General features: G+C 44.6%; 1 protein-coding gene across 1 annotated transcript in view; it reads right to left on the bottom strand.

Annotated features, from left to right (window-relative positions):
* The window catches only part of mnta (MAX network transcriptional repressor a), a 175959-nt gene extending 162994 nt beyond the window's left edge, over window positions 1-12965 (bottom strand). Inside the window, exon 1 of the mRNA XM_059973463.1 lies at window positions 10838-12965. Coding sequence (XP_059829446.1) covers window positions 10838-10907 — 70 coding nt within the window. The 5' untranslated portion in view covers window positions 10908-12965. The remainder of the gene's footprint in view (window positions 1-10837) is intronic.
* Window positions 12966-16924: the final 3959 nt, after the last annotated feature.

Here is a 16924-nt window from a genome sequence, read left to right as displayed (position 1 = left end):
GTGCAAGGTTGAAGAGGCAATCCTTTAATCATGACGTGACCATTGGCCACGTCATGCAGTGCCAGACCTACCTTACAATTAAATATGAGGAGCTTGTAACATGCCTGTCACTGGATGAAAATGTACCAGCAAGTGAAAGTGGATCAGGATCACAGACCAGCCACGGTGCTGGGGGAAAAAATCAATGGCAGGAATGAGGTGGGAGTGTTCATTTTTGTATATCGCTTTATCATAATGCATCAGTTAGGACAGCTCTGGCTCCTAGCTTGAGATCTCTCCAAAGCAGAGGTGGCTGTCTAATTACCACTTCAGTAAACATTGGCTTTCAGATCAGTTTATATCGTAGCTGATTTTTGGATTCCTGGCAGGCAACTGCGAAGAGCTACGCATGCTGGAAGCCCAAAATAAAAATAGAAAATACTAGAAATACTCAGCTCGTCAGGGCACATCAGTGGGAAGAGGTAAAAGAGCTAACATTCCAGGTCATTGATGCTTAATGGCCAGCAAGAAAGATCAGCAGCCACGGCTAATTTCCCCTTCCTCACCCCTGTGAAATTAAGACTCTTTGTATCAGCTGCCATCTCTTCCCCAGCTACCTGCATGAGAAACTCCCCAACAAGAGAGCTGGATGTAGAGATTGGGGATGTGTTTTTGAAGCTCGGTGTAATACAAGTGATTCATTCATTCACTGTCATCTATGAGCTTAATTCCCTTTTAGGGAGCGATGACCTGTGGTGAACTGTTCCCCTGTGCACACTTCAGACCGCCGCTGAATAAACGTCGCAGACAGCGACAAGACAGTCGACAGTGCGTGACCTCATGGCTGAGCCTGGGGACATTCCCAATCCCACTTCCCATCACCAGACGACAGTGGAGAGCGGGGATCCCTCTGCATGGAACTTTCACACACAACAGTCTCTCGTGGTTCCAGGGAATGGCGCGAGAAACAAAAAACATCCAGTGAGTGGCAGTTCTGTGGGTGAAAATGTCTCGTTAATGAGAGAGGTCAGAGGAGAACGGCCAAACTGTTAAGCTGACAGGAAGGTGACAGTAACTCAAATAACCACACGTTACAACAGTGGGGTGCAGAAGAGCATCTCTGAATACACAACACGTCGTACCTTGAAGCGGATGGGCTACAACAAAAGAAGACCACACCAAGTTCCACTCCTGTACCTAACAAAGTGGCCTCTCAATCTATATGTAGATTGATAATGTACTTACTTTGACCTGGACTTTTACAGACATTGTGTTTCCCGACTGGACTAAGATAGAATGGATGAAGCAACTGCTGACTGTGGTGGCAACATGTCACAGTGCTGACTTGGTTGCCTCTCTTTCACAGAGCAAATAAAACGCCATAAAATATCCCCACTTGGCTGTAAACCAGAGCATTATCACCCATACATCAACTTGTGAGTAAAGCATGGCTAAAGGTCACTCGCAGCTCAAGATGCAAAATAATGTTTCCACTGCTCTGCAAATAAACCAAATGGCTCAACAGATAACAACAGGATTCAACAAGAAACCCAAACCAAGTTATTAGCATAAAGAATAAATTTCTACCTCCCACATTCAACTTCTTTTAGTTTTGAATACTGTATAGAAAAATTTTTTTTAAAAACTGACATCATAGGAAAAGTGTTAGTGCTCCTAGTTAAACCATGACATTTCTTCATTTAACTCGGAGTGCTCAGATTTTCAACCCCAATTGGTGAAAGTATTGCCGTAACCACTTGTATGAAAGAATAAAAATTTTTTAAACTTTTTTTTAAAACATATAGCAGTGATCACCAATTGGGGTTCAATTCCTGTCGCTTTTAGTTTGTACCTTCTCCCTGTGACCACGCGGGTTCCCCAGTTTCCTCGCACATTCCAAAGATGTACGGATGAGGGTTAGTGAGCTGCGGGTATGTCAGAAATGTGGCGACACTTGCCAGCTGCCCTTAGCACAATCGGCAGATTGCGTTTTCATTGACACAAATAAAGCATTTCACTGCATGTTGCAACGTACATGTCACAGATAACAAGTGGTCACAAATCTGGGCCTAAATCTGAGAAAGGAATACTGAATTTGGATTTCTCATGTCCTATATTAAATCTGTAACGGATTTACCTTTATAGTTTTGTCCATTGCTATCATCTCTGCATACTCATCTGTTCCACTGGCTGTCAAGAAGCTCTCACCTCTGGCTGCTAAGCCTTTAACCAACAACGGCCCGTGGCTTGGAACTCCTGACCAAAAACCCAACCAGTTCATAAACTCATTCCTTCAAGACTCAAATCCTTTACTCAATTGTTTTTGATTATTCCTTCTAACAGTGCCTAGGGCACAACCTCTATTTTCCACTTGCCCCTGCCGATTACACTTTCCTACATCAAAGGAGATGTGTACAATCGCAACTTGTCAATGAGTCATATCAGATCGTTCAATGAGGAGACAGAAAACTGCAACATGGTGTTCTGATGACAAAAAACTCATTTATTTCCTCTGCCACCAGTTTGCTCCTTCACTCAGGTAATTTCTAATTTTCAAACAAGTGTGAGAGAGAGAGAGAGAGAGAGAGAGAGAGAGAGAGAGAGAGAGAGAGAGAGAGAGAGACAGTGAGTGGGAGAGGGGAGGGGTCTATTGAGGGGGAGAAGGGTGGTGAGGGAGACGGGCAGTGGGGGGGAGGGGCGGTGAGGGGGAGAGGGAGAATGTGGAGATAGTCAGCTCTCGTTCTCAGAGGATGTGAATCAAAACAGTGTGTTTCACACCAGCCAAAGTGATGAGTTGCAAATTTCTGTGAGCTATTGACAGGATGGAGTCTTTTTCCTCTCAATAGAGTGTGCCCCCCACCCCCACACTCTTCCCTCCAAAACAGGAGCACGATTAGGCTACATCCACACTAGACTGGATAATTTTGAAAACGTCGGTTTCGCGTAAAAACTATAGGCGTCCACACTATGCGTTTTTGAAAATATTTCTATCCACACTGAAACGGAGATTTCAGCGAATCTCCTCCTGCTGCGCATGCGCAGGATACATCTACCGAAAACAAGCGACATGTTTGGTGTCGAATCTCGCCGTAAAAGTGCGTGTTTGTGTAGTTACAGACTAGAAAAACTTAAAACGGCTGTTGGCTCTAGTGCAGAACGTAAAACTGAAAAAAACAAATACTGGAGTGTACGGCGGCACCCGACAGGGAGTTCACAGAGTGATTGACCCGGCTGAAGACGAACATTGAAAAAATGACTAACTCTGTTGTATTAATAAAGCACCTTGTTAAATGTGTAAAACATGTCTGCATCTGTATTATCTTGTATTTCCATACAATGTTACATTCGGCTGTTACACATCTACTGTTAAAGAAGTACTTGCATAAATAGGTAAGCCACCTTCATACGAGCAAGGACAGAAAACAGGGCAAAGTGAGTACAGTATACTTATTTATTCAGTAAGTTATGGGTCAAAGTATTTGGTGAGTACATTTCTAACTCTTCTGGCTTCAGTCTCGTTGCCGTCTGTTCTGAAATTGTTAGGTTGCGTTCAAGAAAACAATGAAATAGCGCGCTGCCATCTGTCAGCGTTTTCAGATTTCTCCGGTTACCCCGTCCACACTGATCTGCTCAAGCAGCAATAAATTTTTCAAAAATATCCGCCCTGGAAAGCATTTCTGAAAATCTCCGGTTTCGGGGGAGGTAGATGGAATCCATGGTCTACCTTGATCTAATGGATGAAAGAGCAAATTCAAGGTTCCAATAGCCTCCACCTATTCTCATTCTAACCAGACAGCATCTCACTCTAAGAAATCTGTATCTTGACCAAAGGAGATTTAAGGAATACTTTACACCTTGCAAAGCAAACAAAAGAAATTAATTAAAAGAACCTTTGACAGATTTATGTAGGGAGTAAACCATTCACACACCATTCTCAATAAACTCTTGGCCGATTGCATTAATGAGCAATGAGTACAGGTCTACCTAAGAGAGTAGCCACTGGATGTATATCACACCTTTGCTTCAAAAGTGCCATTTTACTTTCAGTGTTAGCAATATGCATTATTGTGCCTGTTGCTCTGTTGCCCTACCTTTATTTTACGTTTGTTGACCTTCGAAAATACATCACCTTGAACTTGTCGCTTCCCTCTCTTTGCTATTGGGCCTTGAATATTATGATGGAAAACTTGCAGTAAACGCATTCTTTACTTCTTCTTCAGATGTCCACTGGAATCCGATGACAATGTCCACTCCTTTAACGGTGAGATCTTTGATGACTATACAGTCCTATCCTGGACCCACGAGTTCTATCGCAGATGGGACATGTATATGTGGTAGTGACTGTAACCATGGGTGCATTTCTCCTGGCTCTCTTCTGGTTGTTCTTTCCAGCTGCAGAGTATGAACCCTTTCCCTACACAGCCGTGGCCAAGTTTAATGGACGGTCAGCAGCAACATCCTTCAGGTCCTCAGGTTGTGGGACACAGACACACATCACTGCACTGATTGCACACAATTCAATGTCTTCCCCAGATATGGGTCCTAAACTGAGCCAATGCGATCGGATTGGCTTTCTGGTGTCTTTCCCACCACACACAGAATATTCCATTTCTTCAGCAATGGAGATGTGTGTACAGTCGGCCCTCCTTATCCGCGAATTCCGCATCCACAAATTCAACCAACCGCGAATCGAGAAAACCCGGAAGTGCTCTTCCAGCACTTTTTTGGTATCCGTGAGGGATCCTGGAACCAATCCCTCGCGGATAAGGAGGGCCGACTGTATATTGTTTGTATACTGTGTATTTAGGTAGATTCTTCCATTTATTTTGTAATATGATTTTATCTACATCCTGGGGTGCACCATGTTCTAATTTGTGTGTATTTTTAAGTTAACTTTGCGGGTATTAAAAATTGTATGTCCTGTGCCTAATGAAACAGGGCTCTATGCCCTCGGGAGGAGTGAGAGATCAGCACTGCCAGAGTTCACACTGAACAAAATAGTACAGAGCTATCATTGTGTTTTCTGGTAGGTGCCTTTTTTGCAAATATTGGCAGTTTTCTTTGCAGTATTTTCACTAATTTTTGTGAAATTGATTTTGAGACACCTAATAAACACCCTTACACTAAAGTGCTAAGCAACTCCAGCCATTTTTTTTTCTTGGGTCATAACCCCCATAATCTAACAAATATTTCCAGCACAATTCCTTTTCATGTAAGGCTTTGGTCACCTGAATATAGGAAACATTCCATTAGACCAGAAAGAATGCAGACAAGATTTGCCTTGGACTTGGGGGCTTGGTTTATAAGGAGAGGTTGTGTGGACCCGGTCTTTATTGCCTGTCACGTAGGGGATTGAGGCGTGACCCACTAGAGGTATATAAGGTCATGAGGGGTATAGACAGGGTGAGAGCACATAGTGATCTTCAGCCCCAGTGAGTGACAGAAACAAGAGGACGTAGGTTTAAGATCAAAGGAAAGTGATTTAAAATGGAAACAGAGGCAGCAAAGGGAGATGCGAATTTGGAATGAGCAGCCAGAAATAGTGGTTGAGACGGGTATTTAGGTGACAGTTATGAGCCATCTAAGTAAGTGCATGGATGGGAGAGGTTTAGAGTACCACAGGTCAAACACGTGCAAATGGGACTAGCTCACTGGACAACACAGTTAACATGAATGGGTGGGGCCGAATGGCCTGTTTCCAATACTGTACAACTCTACACAAGCAACCAGTACATCAGAGTTAGCACTGTAAAAAAACACCACAGCCAGTCTCCCACAACGTGCCATTAATCTCTTGCAAGTCGACAATATTTCATATAAGTCGACAGTCAGCATTGTTTTGGTTATGATGTTGAGATACACCCCAAGGTGCACCGGGGCACATCGCCAGTGATGTAGCCTGGGGTCATCGGGTGTGTTTGGGTCTCTCAACATCAGGGACCTCTCACCCAGGCGACCCAGCCGGGGTTGACCAGGCCCTGGCTTGTGTCAAAGTAACATCCAGTCAGGCAGCAAGTAGGCTGTGTTTCATATCCTCTATTACATGGCAAGAATGCTCTGCAAGGTTCAAGATTGTTGATTGTCATTCTTCAGCACACGATTGTTACTCCAGATCCAATGCAGTACATAAAACACAATAAGTGTAAAGACTATAATTTTAAAAATCTGAAAGTAATCCTACAAAAGGCAATGAACAAGTATCTATAGACTGAATGTAAATGCTACTCGGTGATGTGTACGTGGTGGTGGTGGAAAGCCTGTGGGTCAGGCTAATGGGTGAAGGTGTTGATCAGCCTGACAGCTTGGGGGAAGTAGCTGTTTTCGAAACTTATTTCTTCTTTCACTCTTTGGAGCTGAAGTATTCTTTGTCAGATAGATGTTTATCATGGTTGAAATGTTTATGCAAAACAATCATCACTCTCCACCCCCTAACTCCTCGACAGAAGGCTCAACACTTTACTTCGCAGCAGGACCCTCAACTTCTTGACCAGCAGACCCCAGCCAGGACAGGACAGTAGAGTAACAGTTAGCCCAGTGCTTTAAAGTGTCAGCTTCAAATCAGGGTTCAATTCCCACCGCTGTCTGTAAGGAGTTTGTACATTCTCCCTGTGACGGCGTGTGTTTTCGCTGGGTGTTCCGGTTCCCTCCCACACTCCAAACATGCACGGATTAGGGTTAGGAGTAGTGAGTTGCGGGCATGCTTTGTTGGCACCAGAAACGTGGCGGCACCTGCAGACTGACCCCAAACGCATCTGCAAAACCACACATTTCACTGGTGCACCCTCGGCCTCTTACTCTTTGCCCCATGCTCTCACAAAATGTGGCCAGATTGTGCTCTAACTCCACGTACAAGTTTGCAATGACACCACCGTAGCGAGCTGGATCTCAAACGATGTTGAGACGGAGTATAGGGAGGAGGTAGAAAGCAGAGTGGCATGGTAGCAAAGCAGCAGCCCTCCCCTCACAGTCAGCAAAATTGAAGACATGATCATTACTAACTTAAGGAAGCAGAGCACTTCTGTATATACTGATGGTACAAAGAGTGTCGGGGTGTAAGTATCACCAACAGCTAGTCCTGGCACAACCACATAGACGCTATGGCCAAGAAAGCACACAGATACCTGTACCCTGTTGCAACCACACAGATCCTACGGCCAAGAAAGCACATGAACGCCTTTACTTCTTTAGAAAACTAAGAAAATTCAGTACGTCCCCATTGACCCTCACCATTTTTCAGATGGTGCCACTGAAAACATTCTGCCCAGGTACAGTACACAGCTTGATAGGATAACTGCTCTACCCAAGACCAAAGTAATTGCAAGGGGTTGTGGACATAGCTCAGTCTATCAGGAAAACCAGCCCTCCCATCCATGGACTGTCTACACCTCCTGCTACCTCAACCAAGATAATGAAAGACCCATCCCATCTCTCCCCTACCCGCTTCCATCAGGCAGAGCATACAAGAGACTAGAAAACGTACACCACCAGGGTCAAGGCCGTCACCCACCCTACTGTTAAAAGACAAACTCTTATTCTCTCAATCTACCTTACTGTGGCCTTGTCTGCCTGTACCGCATTTTCTCCATAACTGTAACACACTATTCTGCAGTCTGTTATTGTTTTCCCTTTTGTACTACCTCAATTTTACTTACATTTGACATATGATGGCATGCAAATCTAAGTGTTTCACTGTATCTTCAGCCATGTGAAAGTAACGCCATGGGAGCGTAGCAGTGAGCACAGTGCGCTAACATCTTGGGGCATTCCGGTGCCACCTGTAAGGAGCATGCATAGTCTCCCCATGACTCACATGGGATTCCCCCGGGTGCTCCTGTTCCCTCCCACATTCCAAAGACGTAGGGGCTAGTAGGTTAATTGGTCATTGTAAATTATCCTGGGATTATGTGAGTGTTAAAATAAGTGGGTACAGCGCGGTGTGGCTCATTGGGCTGAAAGGGCCCGTTCCACTCTGTATCCCTCAGTAAATAAATAAACTTTGACTGACCATTTCTCCAATCGAGCTCCTCACTGATAATGGCCAGTAAAGAGAGCAAGTTAACACTGATTCCACTTCACGTTTCCTTCTTTAAGGACAGTACCTTTCACTGAGCAGTTAGCTCAGTATTTTACAGCACCGGCAATCAGAGTCCAATTCCTGCCACTGTCTGTAAGGAGTTTGCAAGCTCCCCCTGTGACTATGTGGGTTTCCTCCGGGTGCTCTGGTTTCCTCCTACAGTCCAAAGACGTACGAGCTAGTGCGAGTAAGTTATGAGCATGCTACGTTGGCACCGGAAGCGTGGAAAGGCTGAACGCTGGCCCCGCCACGTCTATTTATTTACTGAGAAACAGCGCGGAACAGGCCCTCCCTCCCCTTTGAACCTTGCCACCCACCAACCCCAAATTTAACCCTAGCCTAATCACAGGACAACTTACAACGACCTATCAACCGGTACGTCTTTGGAACGTGGGAGGAGACGGGAGCGCCCAGATGAATGGCAGGGGAGAACGTACAAACTCCTTACAGACAGCGGCAGGATTTGAACCCAGATCGCTGATACAGTAAAGCTAAGTGCCAACCACTACCCTACCGCACATCTTTTCTGTGCTAGTCACTGAGGCAAACAGCACGTCCCCTTGTATGTTTTGATGTACATGTGATGACGAAAGTTGATCTCTTTAATCTTTTCAAAAATGACAAGAGAAAATTCTTTTATACTTGTCACATTTAGGAGTTGCAGTTAAGGCCAGCATCAATTGATTCTCCTGAATTGCCAGAGGTAAGTGACTTGGCGGCTATTTAAGGAACCCACTAAATCAACCACATTACTGTAGAATTGAATGCATTGATATCAATAACATGCCTGAAAGACACCGACAATTAGTTTCCACTAATTAGTGAACCAGTCAGTTGTCATAGCTTCAATAACTATTACTAAAACCATATTTTTATTCCAGATTTGTTTAATCATTTGATATTTCTACCCCCCCCCCCCCATCGGGTTTGAACTAACATTTGCCAGTTGGTTGCCCCAGATCTCTAGATCACAGTCCGAGATCTTTGCTCTGGTACTATACCCTACAGTAACTCAGTTTTTGACCCCTGCTTGTTAACACTACAAGCATAGTCAACTGGGGGGAGGAGGGGTGGAGGGGAAGAAGGGGGCAACACTTTTGCTTCATCCCTCCCTCTCCTAACCACCTACCTTTCCCCTCACCTGCTTTCACCTTATCATCTTCCAGCTTGAACTCCTTCCTCCCCCCCCTTCTCCTCCCTTCCTTTCAGTCCTGATAAAGGATCTCAGCCTGAAACATTGACTCTCTATCCCTCTCTGTAGATGCTGCCTGACCGTGTAGGTGTAGGTGTAGGTGTAGGTGTGTGTGTGTGTGTGTGTGTGTGTGTGTGTGTGTGTGTGTGTGTGTGTGTGTGTGTGTGTGTGTGTGTGTGTGTGTGTGTGTGTGTGTGTGTGTGTGTGTGTGTGTGTCACATACCAAAATATTGAACCTAATTTAGGCTCAATGGCCCCTTCGTCATCATCCACCAGATCTGGAAAACTACTATAATCGAAAAAACTGCTGTCAATAAGAAGACGACTACTTAGAATAAAAAAAGGGGGAGAAATCACTCCCAGTTTTTGATGTTACAGGAGGCAGGAACCTCCGTGCATTCAGTTTAAGAGGGAAAAAAATCCATGAATTGACTTCAAAGACAAGCAGGGAGCACGTTACCACTGCATACCCATCCCTTCCAAGAGGAATTACGTACAATTTTATAGCATTCATTAATAATTCCAATTTGGCTTTTACGGGATTAGATTGTAACCGATTTTATTTATTTTGGGGTGGAGTGGCATTCGCAAAATCCAGCTGGAAAGAGATTTGACCAGTCTAATCATTCCCCTCCCGGAGAAGGGAAATGTAATTGTAATGACAGAAAGCTGGAATTTTACAGAAGATGGCAGCGCGTTTAAATGCCGGGAGAGGGAGGGAGGGTCCTTAAACAGAATCAATCGGCGGTTGGAACGAATGCTACCGCCACATGTAAATAACTAATCGTCAGACTGGGCTCTGAACGGGTAACTGGCCTGAAATTTACTAGAGACAGGCTTGCCCCGGCGCACGTGGTAGTGGGCGGAGTCAGACACGTCACCACTGATACTATTATTAACAAAAGCTCGTGGAGACGGGGCTCCGGAGCTGCGGCACCGCCGACCACGGTGCATCTTACAACTCCGCGCCCTCCGTCGTGCCAACAATCACACACCATCCCGCTTCCTAACCAAAAAAAAATCACGACAGAGGAACATCGCAGCGACAATAAAAAAAGACTACCGAATGACATCCTCCTCCCCTCACCACCATGCGTCATTATGCAAACAGACTACAGTATTTTTGCACGCCTGTCTCCGCCCTGTCTCAGAGAAAAAATCCTCAAACACACATTGCAAATTGCTGTTTTGTAGTACTTGGGTTTATCGGCGTTACCCAACATCAGAACATTTCCACGTGTCAATTTTAATATATGCGGTCTTGCACGTAAAAATACATTTGCCAGTCGTATGCAACGATTCCTTAAATAATATCGAGTAGTAATTTATCTCGATTAGGGTTTTTACTGCAACGGCTACATATCGTATAAAATGATTTTTAAATGTGTTCTGCAGTCTCAGAAACATTATTTCAAATTGTAACAGCATTATCATTTGTAACAATAAAATGTAACATTCAGGCTGCTACACTTAAAGAGGCTCGTGCAATACACGAAAGGCTAGATGGATTGTCTGGGCTCGAGTCAGTGCAAGAGACAAGCATCCGCATTGGTCAGAGGAGAGAGAAATGTTACATCCACGCGCTCTCTTACCACGTGTTTTCTGTTGTTGCGCCTGCATTTCCAAAAACCTCGCAGCTTCCAGCAGTGTTTCGATACTCATACTCGATCCTATCAATCACTTGAAAAAAAACACTGGGCGATTTTTCTTTTCTTGCAGTGAGACACCAGCACGGGGGGGGGGGCAAATGCGTTAAGTTTTAATTTGGTTGCCTTAAACAGGCCCAATAGACCAAATCAAGAGGACAACGAAATATCCTTTAAGCCCCCGGAATCTTCCAGATGAGGGAGGGAGGGGGGAGGGAGGGAAAAGAGGGGGGTGGGGGGGAAAGTCTCAAGATGGCGCAGTACACAGCCCCAAAATCCAGCAATCACAACAAGCGGTAACACTGCCCACTAACAGTCCGATGCAAACCACGTCCCAGATCTTCCTGCCAGGCGGGCGATGTTTCAGTACAATTCCGATTCAACACAAAAGCTCCTTGGCTGCTGGCGCCTCTTTTCATAGAATCGGGTTGCAACTCCACATGGAAACAATCCACGGTCGAATTCCACAATCGAACACTATATAACAATCCCGAGGCTATAATTTATCCAATTGAGCTGCAGCGTTCGGTGGAAATTCACCAGTCTTTGCAAACAACCAGCACAGCGCTGATCGCACTGCTCATTTGCATCTGACTTGATCCGCCCTGACAGTCACACCAATCGGGCTGGAGAAAGCTTAACAGTAGTATTTTCACATGGACGCCCATCCGCGTTAATCTGGGGGAGGTTTCCATTAAAATCAAGCCGCACGGTCAACGAGACTACAGAAAGATTGCGAGCCTTTATGATTTCCAGTGAAATCTTTCGCTAGATGTTTATTGTAGATTTTATTGTAGCGTTTTTTAAAGTGTAATTTCTGCGATCGGCGCGTTACTCCCTCGGTGCCACAGGTCTACGTGCGGTTGGAGGCTGGTTTGTGCGCGGGGATTACAACGCTAGGTACAATGTTTTTGCAGGAAAAGTACAAAATGGTGGCGACTCGGACTAGGGAGGGTGTGGTGATCAGGAGACAGAGGTTGCGGAAGAGAGTAAAAATTGTGTTTGACAAAACAGAAACGGAACAACGTGGTGAGGGCGGGGCTTGGGTGAAGCCGGACGCGTGATATTTAAAGGGGCGGGTTCTGGGTCTGGCGTGCGACCACGGGCAATTACGGGTCGGCTTGTACAATCGAGTTCCAAGTTTTCCCGGCTTCCTCGATTTGCTCGGCTGCTCCACGCCACGGTGTATTTTTCATATATGTGATGTGAGTTGTACTAAATACATGATTACAAAAGGAGAGAGCTCAGAACGAAAGAGATGATTTTAAACCAGATGTCTCAAACTCCACTTCCCCGCGTTTAGTCGCTGTAGTATGGGATGTTTAGAAAGAGGAGAAACATTTCCACCAACGTAATAATCATTCCTACCCCGCGAAACGCGCGCCCGCGATCAACGCGCACTTCACAATATCTAAATATGGCAAAGGGCCAGGCACGACTGATTCTTAAAGGGGAGTGATTGCGATAAATTATAGTTTGCGGTGAGTCAGATCGCAGGTTTGAGCAAAAATGCCCTGTTTTGCATCCAAATATGGTTCGCCCCAGGAAGAACCCTGGGTTCAATGAGTGGCGAGGATTATTTCATCCGCTTCCGGAAATTCCAAAGCTCCCTCAGCTGAAAGAGAGTTACCGAGAAACCAAAATCTTGCCACGGTGATGGCGTAAATCGAAAATTGAGCTTCACAGTGAACACGCTCAACTGTTTGCGTAGGAACTACTAGACTTAAAGCAAGAACGTCAAATTGTAACATTGTTTGTCTCCTTCTGTAGCGGCTGTCTGATTTGATAGGTATCTCTAGCATTCCGTTTTTGTATCAATTTCCAGTATCAGCGGCGTTTTGGGTCGTTTAGGATACAATGGAATTCCTTGCTAACATGAAATTTCTATACACACATACACGGACAAATATATGTACTATACTGTATATACAGTATTTGTGTGTGTGTATACACACACAGTATATATGTGTCTACGTATATATAATGTGTGTGTGCGCGCATACACACACACATACCCGCAGGTACAGGGGTAAGACCCAGTGTGGTCTTTTGCTGCCGTAGCCCATCCTAATAAAGTGGCCATGAATGTATATTTATAGACAGTATTGTGCAAAAATCTTAGGCACATACATATAGGTAGGGTGCCTGAGACTCTTGCACAGTTCTGTAATAATTTTATGTATTGCACTGTAAAAAAAAATCATGACATGCGAGTGATGTTAAACCTGGGTTTGATAGGGGTCTCTCTTGTGGACTGAGCTTGGGGAGAGGGGGAGGGAGCAGGAAGCACCAAAGAGACATTCTGTATTGATCAATAAACCAACCGTTTGGAACAAAACGACTTGCCCTGGTGTCTCAGTGCTAGGTGTGCTCGTACCAGTACAATCCCTGCCCCTGGCAGTCCTTTTGTGTCACCTGTCCCACACCCCTACTGTGGCACTCCACCCTCATCATTCTCAACATCCTTTGCCCCTGCCAGATTTACAAACTCGCTCTCTGCTGCCCATTGACTGTGGAAATACAGGACTGTGGAAAAGTCTGAGACACCCTAGCTTTATACTGTATATGTGCCTAAGGCTTTTGCACCATGCTGTATGTGCATTAGGTACAGGAGCGGAACCTGGTGGAGATATATATCAGTGGATTCTGGTTAATTGGGACAGATCAGGCCCAGTGCATTTTAGCCCAATTAAGTGCGTGCCCCTGTTAACCATAGTTTCATGGAAATAGTTAAAAGCCATAAAAAAGACAACTTCCCATTTAACTGTGTAACTACTTGTGGACTTCAATTAAATATTTCAGATGATTGCATCCTCCAAATCTTCATTTTCATTGTAACATTCAAGATCATTGCTAATACTTCCATAATTCCTAATGTGCTGAAGAAGTGAAATCATTTCATTTTCACTCCCAGCCATTTCTGGCATCTCCAAGCCTGAATACTTGAAACTATGGTGAATAAAACTATTCTGAATTATCTACTACTTATTTCTCATCAACTATCAGTGACAAAACTCACTGCTTTTTGAACACAAACATGTACAACTGATACTATTTTAAAACTGATTGCTCTAAGCACTGTGTAGTGTCTAAAGACCACACAAGTGCACGTGGCTGATGCTAGTTAGAAACTGTTCTATGGTCTCCTGCCCCAATTAAATGGCATAGTGTCCCAAATAAATGAAGGGAATCCCGGCTATTTCCTTGAACAGTTTTTGTTCTTTAAGAGTTTCCCAAATAAACAGTTTCCCCAATTAACCAGAATCCACTGTGTGTATATGTGTGTGAGTGTGTACAGTACACCATGAAAATAAATAGAACAAGGTGTGCAAAGCAAAAGAATTGTATGAGGTACAGTGGAGGAAACCACAGTAATACAAAAAGCAAAGTTAAGTGATAAAGTGTGTGTGTGTGTGTGTGACAAGGGATGAAAAAATCCAGAACAAATAGACTGAGGAACAGCTTCTACCCCAGAGCTGTGGCCTCCATCACACCACTCCCACAGAACAATGACTGAAACTGTGAGCACACACAAGGACTCAAATACTTGCACCAACGGCACTTTGTGCATTACTGTGACATTCTGGTGCTGCTGTAACTTATTTTCTGCTACTTATATATTAAATACTGTTTTTTAATTTTTTTTACTGTTTGTTTTTATCTACCGCTTTATCTAATTGCCTGAGAGGAAGCTAAACAGAGTTTCATTTTACCTCTGTATAATGACAATAAAGATCATTCATTCATTTCAATTCAATTCAGTCAATGAAAGAGGGAGAGGTTTGAAAACATTGCAGTACCATTGGGATGGGGATGTGAAAGAGGTAATTGGTTTGGAATTCTGATAAAAGTTTTTCTAGTAAACCCACAGATCCAGTATGTCTTCTCTCTCCCTCCCTCTCTCCTTTGAAAATGATTTCCTTATATTTACACCTCAGTCAGATCACATGCACTGAACGAACCTTTGCCTCTCCAGTGGCCACACTACCTTTCACATCATTCAGTCTCTCTTGGTCTCCGACCTATCACGGACATTTCCTTTTTCTCCTCACCCACTTATCTACAACCAAAACGCAAGTTTGATTTTGACAGCATGACTATCGATTTCTCACACTTCTGGTAATTCCTTTCCCTTCTCCTTCACTCTTTTTCTGTTCCCTTCTTAGTCCTTCTCTTCTGCCTATCACCTTCCCCTGGTGCCCCACCTTCCCTTTCTCCCATTGTCCACTCTCCTCTCCTATCAGGTTCCTCTTTCTTCAACTCTTAACCTTTTCTACCTATCACCTCTCACTCCCCATCCACCTATCACCTGCCAGCTTGTACTCCTTCCCTTCACCGTATCTTCTTATTCTGGTTTCTTCTCCCTTCCTTTCCAGTCCTAATGAAGGGTCTCCACTCAAAAGGTTGTCTGTTTAATGCAGCCTGGCCTGCTGAGTTCCTCCAGTGTGGCTCAAACTTGATTTCTATCTATTCCCTCTCTCCCTTACCTGCCCATCACCTCCCTCTGGTGCTCCTCCCACCTTTTCCCTCTTCCGTGGCCTTCTGTCCCCTGCTAACAGATCCTCACCCCACTTGTACCTCTTTCACCAATCAACTTTCCAGCTCTTTACTTCATCCCTCCCCCCCCCCAATTTCACCTGTCACATTGTGTTTTTCTCTCTCTCCTCCCCCCCCCCCACACCTTTTAAATCTACTCCTCAACTTTTTTTCTCCAGTCCTGCTGAAGGGTCTTGGCTTGAAATGTTGACTGTACTCTTTTCCACAGATGCTGCCGGTCCTGCTGGGTTCCTCCAGCATCTTGTGTGTGTTGCCTTGAATTCTATCCTTTCACTGTTCCAAAGGTCATAAACGGCTTCTCTACAGAAGCTGTCGGACCCAAGCATTTCCAGACTTTATTTTCAAATTTATATTGTCGTTTGGCAAAATAACAACTGGCCTTGTGAATCAAACCATTCACTTAATTTCCATAGAGACACATAAAAGACTGCAGATACTGGAATCTGGCATTAAAAATAAAATGAGCTGCTGGAGTATGAGGCATTAGGCATGGAGGGAAATAAGCAGAGCATGTTTCAGGTCCAGGTAGAGGGGAGATGTCCAATTAAAAAGAAGTGAGGGGGAGGGGTGGTGCAGGATCTAGCGGGTGATTGGTGAGGAGGGGGTTGACAGGCAGGTGAAGTCAGATGGGGGGAAGGAAAGATGGAGAGTGATGGAGGCTGAGTCCTGATGAAGGGTCTCGACTTGAAACGTTGACTGTTTATTCTTCTCCATAGCTGTTGCCTGACATGCTGAGTTCCTCCAGCATTTTGTGTGTGTATGTGTGTGTGTTAGTCTTGATTTCCAGCTTGTGCAGATTCTCTTGCGGGTATGGTGGAGGCTGTAAAGTGATGGGTAGGGCCTTGATTTTACATAATTTGCTGCTGCTATCTGATGTGTCAGTGATAACCACTTTCAAGACATGATACTTACTCAGGGTTAGGGCCGGTGTTGCACAGTAGCATAATGTATTTCAGCATGAGCCATCGGGGTTCAGCTCCTGCTGCTGTCTGTAATGTTCTCCCCGTGGGTTTCCTCTGGGTGCTCTGGTTCGGTCACACATTTCAGTAAAAAGTAGGGGTTAGTACGGCTGGTGAAATGTAGGCATGTTATGTTGCACGGTGACACTTGCGGGCTGCCCACAGTGCAATCCTCGGACTGTGATGGCTGTTGATGCAAATAACGCATCTCACTGCATCTTTCGGTGCTTCAATGTACATGTCCCATACACAACCAGAAATTTGAGACTCAAGCTGAGAGAACAAAATACTGAAATAGAATTTCCCAAATGACCATTTAAAATTTCTGTGCGGATCTATCTCTATGTAAGGTTAGGGTTGTTCGAGACAGCATTGCATGCATGAAAGATGACTGGTTTGACAGGTAACCTCATCATTCTTAATTGGCATACTGGAGAGGACTGGAGTTATTAGTAGAACACTACAGCACAGTATCCATACAGTACACCATCTGGCCCATCTGCTCTGTGCCGAAGTA

The sequence above is a fragment of the Hypanus sabinus genome, chromosome 6 (assembly GCF_030144855.1).
Source record: "Hypanus sabinus isolate sHypSab1 chromosome 6, sHypSab1.hap1, whole genome shotgun sequence".
NCBI classification, from domain to species: domain Eukaryota; kingdom Metazoa; phylum Chordata; class Chondrichthyes; order Myliobatiformes; family Dasyatidae; genus Hypanus; species Hypanus sabinus.
Note: the sequence above shows the minus strand (reverse complement) of the source record. Positions and strands in the feature narration are given on the sequence as shown.